Source organism: Anoplophora glabripennis, unplaced genomic scaffold, assembly GCF_000390285.2.
Source record: "Anoplophora glabripennis isolate ALB-LARVAE unplaced genomic scaffold, Agla_2.0 scaffold450, whole genome shotgun sequence".
Classification (NCBI taxonomy): domain Eukaryota; kingdom Metazoa; phylum Arthropoda; class Insecta; order Coleoptera; family Cerambycidae; genus Anoplophora; species Anoplophora glabripennis.
Genome location: NW_019416561.1, coordinates 581 through 11,579, shown reverse-complemented (window position 1 = coordinate 11,579; position 10,999 = coordinate 581). Strand labels below are relative to the sequence as shown.

Below are 10,999 nucleotides of genomic sequence, written 5' to 3'. Positions count from 1 at the left end.
ATCGCGAAAAACCCATTTTTTGACCTTTGACCTCGAGTAAATTTTTTTCCGAGTACCGAAACGATGAGGAATTTTAATATGTTATTTTTAATTATGTTTTGAACAACTTTACTCACTTTCAGCTTGTTGTAAATTTATGTATCTCTGAATGTCTATATTGACCGGACTATAATAGTTCTTTAAAATAAGCCGTCGTTTCTTGAAATCGATTTAGACATTTAGAAGTTATGACAATTTAAAAATTTCAAGATGGCGTCCTATGATAATAACAAAAAAAAAATTCAAACAAAACTTGTGAAGGGTTTAACAGTGTATCTAAAAGTGTATTTTCAACTTAGGTTATATAAGCGAAATTTCGAAAAAACGACAATTTTCTGTAAAACTATAGCAGTTGCTCTAGCGGTGAAGTTGCCAACTTGAAAATATTTTAAATCAATTTCTTTTGCCCGTATTTGTTAATATATTTTTTACCCCATAATCGTAGCACGTCTAGTTTCCCATATTCAGCCGCCCGTACCGTTAAAGGGTCACCCTGTATAAATCTTATAGCTAAATATTTTTTCTTGTTATGAAAGCGCAAAAATCAAAAGAAGTTAAATGGTAAAAAGCCTCATGTAGATAGAAATGATTCGACTGGGAATGTATTGTTTTAAATTTTCCCCGCGAGAACCAGTTTCTTCAACAAATATCTCTTCACTTTCCTGGAACCTGCAAAATACGATTCGCCTATAAATTTTACACCTGCTTTTAAGTGAAACCGTTCTGGCATCCTTTCAGCTATGAATCTCTCTATGTCTTTAGAAGTGACATTCTTAAAGTTATCTTTTAGGACTACCAATGCCATGGGATGTTCTCCATCTGTTTCATGGGGGATACCAATAACCGCTGCTCTTTTGACAGCAGGGTGAGTTAATAGCTCTTCCTCCAAAAAAGCTGGCGGTGTATGCCAGCCTTTATATATTATCATGTCCTTAATTCTGTCAACAATAAAAAAGCAGAAATCTTCATCGTAAAGCACTTCATCGCCGGTCTTGAGCCATCCATCTTCATCGAACTGATCGCTGCTATCCACGTTGTAGTAGCCAGACATAACTGTATTGCTTTTTACACGAAACTCACCAGGTTTATTGGGACCTAAAACTTCACCGGTAATTACATCCACTACCTAAAATAATAAAAATAGCAAAGGAATATGTTCTATAATAAAATTATTAGAAATAAATGCTCAAGAAGTAGGACCTAGGAAGTTTACTTATTTTCAGGAAACGAAGCAGTCTCAATAAACAAAAACAAATCTATATTTAACATTTCATATCATTCAAACCAAATTACAGTCGTGTATACAAGGTGTTTTTAAATGAAGTAGCAAAAATGGTACCAGTGAATGTAGAGCCAAAAATAAGAGGATTGAAGTAAAAATACATTATAATGAAAGTTGCACCCCTGGGGCAAATACCCTCTTAAAGGAAATTCACATTTTAATTTTTTTCTTTAACATGGGGAATGCTAGAGACACAAAACTTGGTATGAGCATCCTACTAATAAAGAGACAACTTTTCAATATTTGTTCGATCATTGGCGTATTTTATAAAGGCGTGAAACAGTCAACCCCATTGCAATATTTTATTAGATTTTTTTTATATGAAGCAAATTATTTATTTAAAAATACTTATAGCAATTTTTCGATAAAACCGATAGTTTTCTAGTAAAAAAATTAGATGCGTCATCATTCAATAAAGGTGTAATTGCGAAAATTTGTAAAAATAAAGTAGGCGGATGTCATAACAAATAAATTGTTATTTATCATATTAATAAATTAACACTTTCTGTCAACCAATAATTAGTACCAATTGATTAATTTATTATCAGAATAATTATGGCAAATAATATTTATACCAATGACGAATATGTCGACATGCTGCAAGTGTTTTTCGAATCCAGAAAAAATAGTAACGCTGCAGTAATGTTAACCACCAAAAGTATCCAAACCGATCGATTCCTCATAGACAAACATTGACCTCGGTGGAAAAAAGGCTTTGCGAAACTGGTAAAATTCAGCTCAATCGTGAGGGTACCGGATAAAGGCGTAATGTCCGAACAGTTGAAACTGTGGAACTGGAACATCTAGAACAAGACTGTACAAGCACAAGCCAGGTGTCCAGGCAACTGCAAGTTTCTCAGTCTTGTGTGAAATATAGCTCATGAAAGTCTTTTATACCCTTTTCACCATCAACCCGTGCAAGAATTGAATGATCCTTATTTACCTAACGGCGTGGATTTTTGTCAATGGTACATTAATATTTCCAGGCATGACTTAAATTTCCTAATGAATATACTTTTCACCGATTAAGCAATTTTTCCTAGAGGTGCGGTAAACCTTCATAATGTTCATTCATAGTCGGAAGACAATACTCATGAAATATTTCTTTCAAGATGTCAACATAATTTCAGTTTAAACGTTTGGATGGGAATTGTAGGAAATATTAGGTCCTTTTATTTTTCCACAGAGGCTGGAGCGGCCGAGTATCTTAGATTTTTGAACGAAAATCTTCCAACATTACTTGAGGATGTACCCCTTGCTACACGTCAGGTGATGTGGTATGTGCACGATGGGGCGAGTGCACATAGTACACTTGCCGTTAGAGAATAGTTAAATTTAAATTACCCGAATCGCTGGATTGATCGTGGTCGTGATGCCCCTGTTTGTTGGCCTGCACGTTCACCTGACCTAACGCCTATAGATTTATTTTTATGGGGACACATAAAAAGTATTGTTTATGCCACTCCTGTTGCCTCCTTAGAAGAACTACGCTTAAGAATATTTCAGGCGCAGATGACCTTCGCAATAACCAAGAACTGTTTGTGCGAGTGCGTTATAACTTCAACAGACGTATTAGGTTATGCTTGCAGCAAAATGGAAATTATTTCGAGAATATTCTTTAAATTTAATTTTGCATTTCTTGTTTTTCGTTTGTATTAAATTTTATTTGAGATAAATAACTTAACCTAATACACGTCCCATAGTCATAAGTTATCAAACATTTTTCATTAATTAATAGCAAATTATTCTTAATGTTATTATTAAATAGCTAGCTTATTGACAGAAAGTGTCAATTTATTAATATGATAAATAACGATTTATTTGTTATGGCATCCGCCTACTTTATTTTTACAAATTTTCGCAATTACCCCTTTAGTGAACGATGACACATCTAATTTTTTTACTAGAAAACTATGGGTTTTATCGAAAAATTACAAGAGGTAAAAAAATTGCGCAATAATCAGTTTGCCCAATAAATATTTTTTAAATAAATAATTTGCTTCATATAAAATTTCTAATAAAATACTGCAATACATAATTAAACTGAACTTAATACCAATACAACCGACGGTAAAACCTATGAATACCAAATTTTTGCTAACATATGTAACCTCTTTCTGTAATAAATCTACACTTTTTAGAATTCTCTCAACAGGTATCTTTTGATGTGTGTTCATATATGCATTAAGTAAATAATCTGTAAAAATGTTGGTATTTTTAAGTCTATGTTTCCGGATGCAAATCATTAGCAAATTTTAAGCATTGGCAATAAATAAATTATTGTTTACCTTATAGGAATTACCATAACCATTATAGGGTACACCTATACTACCAGGTTTTTTTCTGTTATATTCTCTATGCAAATCACATTTACTATACGTTGTAAGGCAGCCAACTTCCGTTTGACCATATAAGAGAAAAACATCAACGCTGGGCAGTAACTCTTGAAAATTTTGGTGATACTGTTTAGATAATTTACAACCAGTAACCAGAATTGTTGTTAAGTTAGTCAAATCAAGATTTGTTGGCTTTCCAGCATTGTACATTTCTATTGTATGTAGTGGAATTAAAAATGCTAGATTTACCTAAAAAAGTAACAAAATATATTTTAAGTATCTAAAGTTTCTAAAATACAACAATTGTTTAATTACTATATGCTATATTGTGACAGTTATATCTAACAGGTCGATCATATTTACCCAATATAGGAGGATGATCACATGAATTAATGAAATTAAATATACTTTAATGAAATGTTTAATTTACATAATATCGAAGTTGAAAAAGAAAACCGAATTTTGAAAATATTTCAAGGTCAATTCTGAAATAAAGGAAACCTATTTAATTTTTGAGTAAAAATTTATAGTGACTTTAAACAATTTACTGATAGGATGATCAATCTTTATAGCTGTCTATTATACTAAACAATAAAAGAGTATCTTATTTGCAACTGTCGACATTTTGATCGTATTTCAAAGTACGTCTGATAAGTCCATTCCTTCAAGTAATAAGAAAAAGTTGTATATTGAATAAATAAAAATAGGAAAAGTACTTTTTTCGCCTAGCATATGTAAAAATCAATCGTGTACATAAAGATCTGAGCTAGCATGTTTTCCAAGCTTAATTTGAGGTAGCATGTTTTCGTAGTAACGCGTCGAGTTTTTTAAGGAAGCACTTGGTTCGGAATATCTTATGATGAAGGCAAACTAAGTTGAATTAATTATGCATTGCATTATAGGTTTCTCTTATTATGGGATTATACGAAGCTGGTCGTCGAAATGTTGTTGAATATGAAACTTGACCACATACCTAGATAATAGAGGAGACGTATTGATTGTTACAGTTCCACAAACAGAATAGTATATTAAGCATTAAGAACGGTAAGGGTAATTTACCGTTCGAAGACAATGTTTGGAGGCTGAGCAAGCGAAGCCTCCAATTTTGTCTGAGAACGGTATAACTCTTAACGTTCGTGATGCTTATACTATTTTTTGCACGATCGCAATAAATGAAAACGAAATTATATATACGTATTTAATTTTTTATGTAACGTCAAAAATGACGTTTCTGAATAAATTTGCGAAGCAGGTTTTTGAAATCTACTGATGTTTATTGTTGTCACGGCTTTCTTAATTGACGGAACTGACAGTTCTAGAACCGATAGCTATGGTGTTATTTATTAATAATTGATAGTTCTCAAATTTTACGACGCATTGTTGCATTTACGAGAATTTAAGAAAGCAAAGTGTTGGTAAAATGAGCGATTCGTCTTTAGATGCAGAGTTAGAAGAAGCGTGGAGTGTTGGATGTTCCACATTAATTCCTGAGAAATCAAGGAGCGCTATGAAAATACATACAAGATTTTCAAGAAATGGTGTGAGACAAAAAACCAACATATTACCGAGAAAGTTATGGTGGCGTACTTTGTCCAAAGGAACGAAAAATTAAAAGCTCTAGGAAGCTTATGGGCAGAGTATTCAATGTTAAAAAGGACAATTTTTGTTCATGACTCGCTTGACATTTCCAAATTTTCGAAATTAATTAGCTACCTCGAACGGAAAAATGTTGGTTACAGACCAAAAAAAGCCAGTGTGTTACTAAGAAAGACATGTCGCAATTCCTAATTGAGGCACCAGATGACAGATATTTAATTCATAAGGTAAATTTGGATGATTTTACATGAATAGGTGCTAAGTATCGTTTTGCATTTTAGGTAGCATTGATATTAGGAATATCGGGAGCATGTCGAAGGGAAGAGTTATACAATATGACCATTCAGGATATTGACGACCAAGGAACATATATAATTGAAAAAATTCCGCAAACAAAAACAAATATTCTACGAATATTTACTGTTACAAACAGACAGGATGAAAATATCCATTATTTAGAAATTTACCGCAAGTAAATATGCGGCCAACAAATACTAAATCTTCGCATGTATTTTTGAATTATCGCAATGGAAGGTGCTACAACCAGGTAGTGGGAAAAGGAACAATTGGACAGTGGCCGTCGAAGATAGCCGAGTATTTAAAACTACAAAATCCTACAAATTATACAGGTCATTCGTTTAGCCGTACTTCAGCCACCCTCCTAGCAAATAGAGGTGTGGATGTGCTCGGGTTAAAAAGGCATGGGGGATGGAAATCTTCAACCGTTGCCGAAAGCTACGTCGAAGATTCCCTTCAAAATAAACTACAGTATGCAGATAAAATTCTTCACGATAATGACAACACATCATCCTGCAATACTTCTGAATCCTGTGCTGAACCATTACCTGCTACTATAGCTTCGACTTCACTGGCCTCGATAGCTAATTTTACTTTAAATAAAAATATAACTGAAACCGAAATTGAAAAAACATGTACTGCTCCAATTTCTGTAAGCAATTGTACAAACTGTACATTTAATTTCAACATTAATAAATAGATTTAAAATACATCTTCCTTTTATATCAATTACCCACATTTAAAACTGAATTCTAGAAAACTCATTCCAAATCAATGCGATGTTGAAAATATCTGTTTTGACAGTTATTCACTTACCGTTCTAGAATGGTAAGTGAATTACTTACCGTTTTGTTAGCCTTAGCAATCAGAAACAAACATGGTAAGTGAACTAAAAAAGCTTGATCGTGCAAAAAATAATATTACAATAACGTTTACGGTCACAAACAGAACAGCTGATGAAATAAATCTAATTAGAATATACAACAAACATGTTTCCCTTGGACCTACCCACACTGCTCATAATCGCCTGATCATTTATTACAGTAATAAATGTACAGTGCAACCGATCGGAAAAATATATTTAGCACTATTCCAAGCAAAATACCCTTTTTTTAAACTGCCTGAACTTAATACATACACAGGACATTACTTCCACCGTAGTTCCGCAACCCTACTAACTAACTCCGGAAATGATTTACTAACACACTTAAAAAGCATGAACGTTGGCGTACAGGAGGATATATCGATAACTGCTTATCAAATAAGATTCACATTTCCCAAAAAATCCTGACAAACCCCAAACAACACGCTAGTACTAGAGAAACTAAAGTATTAAATATTTCCGACGAAATAAATGAAATGCCAGTTAATCCAGACAATTCCAATGAACCATCAACTTCATCTATGGAAATAAGTCACCATGCTGCTAGCACTGTTGTCAATAATTGTGCTCGTGTGTTATATTATTCTTTTCTTTTGGTTTTGTTTAATGCTACAGTTGTGTCAAGCATGCAGAAAACGCATTAGTAACCCTTAATATCCGCGGGCTACTAATGCTCATTTTCTACCCTTGTGACACTATTTCTACCACTGCCGTGAAATTGTCTCTTGATCTATCGGTTTGAGTTGTATAAAGCACACCAGAATTTGCTATAGAAAAAAATAACATACACTCGGTGTATACACCAACATTAATACTTACTTTGTACTTTTCTAGTAAATACCAAGCTCTCTCGGCCTCAAAAGGTTCAGGATCGATCAAGCGGCAAACTCCATCTCGAATTGAACATATCAGGCGTACCGTTTCTATGCTCCAGTGGAAAGAGTAATAACTGAATACTACTTTCGCTTCATCCGCTAACCAAAGACCATCGTAGTTAAATATATCACTGCGTAATAAGGCATAATGGCTTAGGCATATTCCCTTCGGAAAACCTGTACTCCCGCTGCTAAAAGGAATCGTTGCCGTTTCCTTTAAATCGTTCACGTATATGGGTTGGAATTCTCCTTCATTTTCTTGTGGTTCATAAAATCCTTCATTGAAAATTAATATTTCGGTATTAACATGAATAACTTCAGTGGTAATAATTTCTTTAATAGTCTCCAGCATTTCAGAAGTTGTTAGAATTATTTTCGGGTTTATTTGTTTCAGTATGTTAACAACTTCGGGTAAAGTCAATGCATCATCCAAAAAGGTTGGAACAGCTCCGACAAAAAAGCATGATATCATCGGAACACTTGCGTACAATTGGATCTTAGAATATATCACTACTATGTCTCCTTTCTGTACACCCTTATTTCGTAAAATTATACTTGTTCTTGCACACTTTTTTAATAATGATTCATAAGTTTCTTCTTGTCCTGTGTTTGCATCAATCTGGAATGTACAATAATTATATTACCTAAATTATTATTATACATTATAATAAAAATAATATGCAGGGTGGCCAAATGAAAACGAAACAGTCATTTTCAGGAACTGCGTCAAGATTGTAGAAAAACGCTCAGACCCATCGATTTTATATTAAAGGGGGACATTCTTTGCTGGTATTTTTGACTCCGCCACATTCACCCCCAAGCAAGGGTAAGCATCACCCCAAAATATTTAAATGGCATTGGGGGTTGAGTAATATTTCTTTCGAAAGCTCTTACAATTCTCTTTACAACAGACTTTAGATTTTATAATTCCGCCCAATACTTATTAAGAATTTTGATTTTAAAGCTGAAACTTATGTACAAACAATTAGTAACGGTAAAAATGTCAGTCATTCGAGTTAAGTACACCAATGATATTTAGTATTTGTTGCGTTACATTGGTTTTTGGCGATTTATTGTCACTTTCGTAAAAAAACACAATTGTAAAAAACAGAAATGAATGCTATACACACACAATTAACGTAAAATTAGTTGATTCCAAATTATTTTCCAGTATTATTTGGAAGCGTTGGTTGGTAATTTATTTAATTGTGATTTTGAAAATTAAACACTACTTATGGTTTATTCCATTGCGGAAAGGGTAGATATCATTTCGTTTTACTACTTTATGAACAATAAATGTGCGAATAGAGTTAGTAAAAAAATGTCAAGAGACAGGGAACGTAGCCAATAAAAAATGAGGAATTGAAAAACCTCTCGTAGTTAATGAAGCTAGTGAAGTTGCAGTTTTGGGACAAGTTCATCTTGATCCTACATTAAGTACGAGGCAGCTGGCATCTGTGTCCGGGATCAATCGAACTAGCATACAAACCATTTTGAAGAAGAGTAAATTCCATCCATACAAAATACATTTAATCCAGGAACTTGAGGATGATTATGACCGCCGTTTGCAATTTTGCGAAATAATGTGTGAGCGAGCAGGAAACGATCCACAGTTCTTTTTTAACATCTGTTTTTCTGATGAATTTTTTCTTGAACGATACGATAAATCGTCACAATTGCCGTTATTGGTCCGATTCAAACCCAAGAGTTTTTCACGAGGTGCATACACAGCAACCGGAAAAATTAAATGTATGGGCTGGAATTTTCGGTGACCGGCTAGTGGATCCTTTTTTTCTACCTGGTAATTTGACTGGCCAAATGTATTTGCAATTACCGCAAGACGCTAATGACCCTGCCTTGACTGATATTATTGAAAATGTTCCAGAGTATGATGAAGATCATTTGATTTTTCAACAGGACGGTGCTCCTCCGCATTATGCGTTAATGTTCGTCAGTATTTGGACCAACGTTTTCTACGGAATTGCATTGGGAGAAGAGGCAGCATTGAGTGGCCTCCACGATCACCGGATTTATCGCTCCTTAATTTCTTTTTGTGGAGATACCTAAAAAGTAAAATCTATAAAACACAGTCAGCGTCGCTGGAAGATTTGCGTCAAAGAGTCGTCGACGAATGTCGTCGAATCACTCCGGAAATGCTTCGGAATGTGCGCGAACGTTTCGAACAACATCTTTATTCTTGTACGGAAGCGGGCGGTCATCAGTTTGAACATTTAATCAACGAAGTAGTAAGTAAGCAACTAAATATAATTTAAATTTTAAAATGTAAATTTTTTTCAAAGTATTGGGCGGAATTATAAAATTTAGTCTGTTGTAAAGAGAATTGTAAGAGCTTTCGAAAGAAATATTACTCAATCCCCAATGCAATTTAAATATTTTGGGGTGACGCTTACCCTTGCTTGGGGGTGAAGGTGGCGGAATAAAAAATACCAGAAAAGAATGCCCCCCTTAATCTAAATTCGACCGGTCTGAGCGTTTTTCTACAATCTTGACCCAGTTCCTGAAAATGGCTCTGTTTCGTTTTCATTTGGCCACCCTGTATATGTTTTCGAAAGAAGTAGCACAAATGGTACCGGTGAAAAGAACAAATTTTGCATAGAAATGACAGTAAAATGTTCACCCTTAAGGAGATAGCCTCTCAAAGTTATCACTAATGAAATTTATAGAAAAAACATAAATCTAGCTGGCTCAGAGAATAGTGCCTTTTATTTTTGTAGTAGAGGATACAGGGTGTCCCACATAAGAACCGACACAGGGCAGGTGCATGTAGGGGTTATAGGTCATGGCTCAAAAAAAAGAAAATATTGCAGAAAAGTGACAATTTCTATTTACTAATTGACCTGTTTCAGAGATTTTTTAAAATCTGAACTGGAAGAAAATATGAATTTTGTTCCATCATTTTGGGATACAGTGTATAAAGCTATGGGCCTGCCTACATCATCTGTTCATCCTTCAGTATTGACCTAATGTTTGATATGCCCATTAATTAAAGACCCTCATAATGCTACCTCGTGTGAATTACATGAGCAAGATAAAACAGATTAATTCTTTGCCTTTCTATTGGGTCTTCATATTCTTTTAAAAATATTTTGTTAAGCAAAGAATAAGGTTACAATTTTTTTAATTTAGCAATACTACTTACCTCAGCTATCTGAAGACTGTGTCTTTTCATGAACTCAAAACAAAAATGCCCAACACCTCCTTCATACATTTGGTCTAGAGATACGTCATCAGTCGTAATTATATTTTTCTCCACCTGCATTTTACTTATGTAGATATTATTTTCCTAATAACAAATTATAAAATTAAAGTGTACATTTATGTATGTAGATAAAGAATTTTATAAATGTACTTGGATTTAAAGTGACAAATGTAAAGAAAATCAAAACGGGCAGAACATTTTTTGCATAAAGGTGTTTTAATATCGAAAACATTTAAAAATTTAAAATGTTGATTGACTGAGTTAATACTGACAAAATATTTGAATGTGTAGGAGTAAATGTTAAAAGGGATATGAAAATTCAGATAATTAACCTTTTCTTCACTAAACTGGAAGAATGCATTTAAAAACATATATATTGTGGCGATATTATTGCAGATGTTTTATATGATAGTGATCAAAAGTAAGTAATTGTTTTAACAAATAGTACATCATTGAAGCTGAAAATCAGCT

General features: G+C 33.6%; 1 protein-coding gene across 1 annotated transcript; it reads right to left on the bottom strand.

Moving 5' to 3' along the window:
* Positions 1–649: 649 nt before the first annotated feature.
* On the bottom strand, positions 650–10,542 carry LOC108911493 (4-coumarate--CoA ligase-like 5). Its single transcript, XM_018716441.1, has 4 exons — positions 10,469–10,542; positions 7,253–7,927; positions 3,610–3,906; positions 650–1,165 (listed from the first exon to the last, which is right to left on the bottom strand). Exons 1-4 carry the CDS (start codon positions 10,535–10,537, stop codon positions 650–652), a joined length of 1,557 nt encoding a protein of 518 aa, XP_018571957.1. The 5' UTR covers positions 10,538–10,542.
* Positions 10,543–10,999: the final 457 nt, after the last annotated feature.

What these genes read in the sequence shown, in the direction of transcription:
- LOC108911493 (XM_018716441.1), bottom strand. Translation starts at nt 10,537, where the DNA reads ATGTATGAAGGAGGTGTTGGGCATTTTTGTTTTGAGTTCATGAAAAGA. An exon ending in ACAGTCTTCAGATAGCTGAG is followed by an intron (nt 7,928 to 10,468) that starts GTAAGTAGTATT and finishes TGTACATTCCAG; the next exon opens with ATTGATGCAAACACAGGACA. An exon ending in GTTATGGTAATTCCTATAAG is followed by an intron (nt 1,166 to 3,609) that starts GTAAACAATAAT and finishes TTATTATTTTAG; the next exon opens with GTAGTGGATGTAATTACCGG.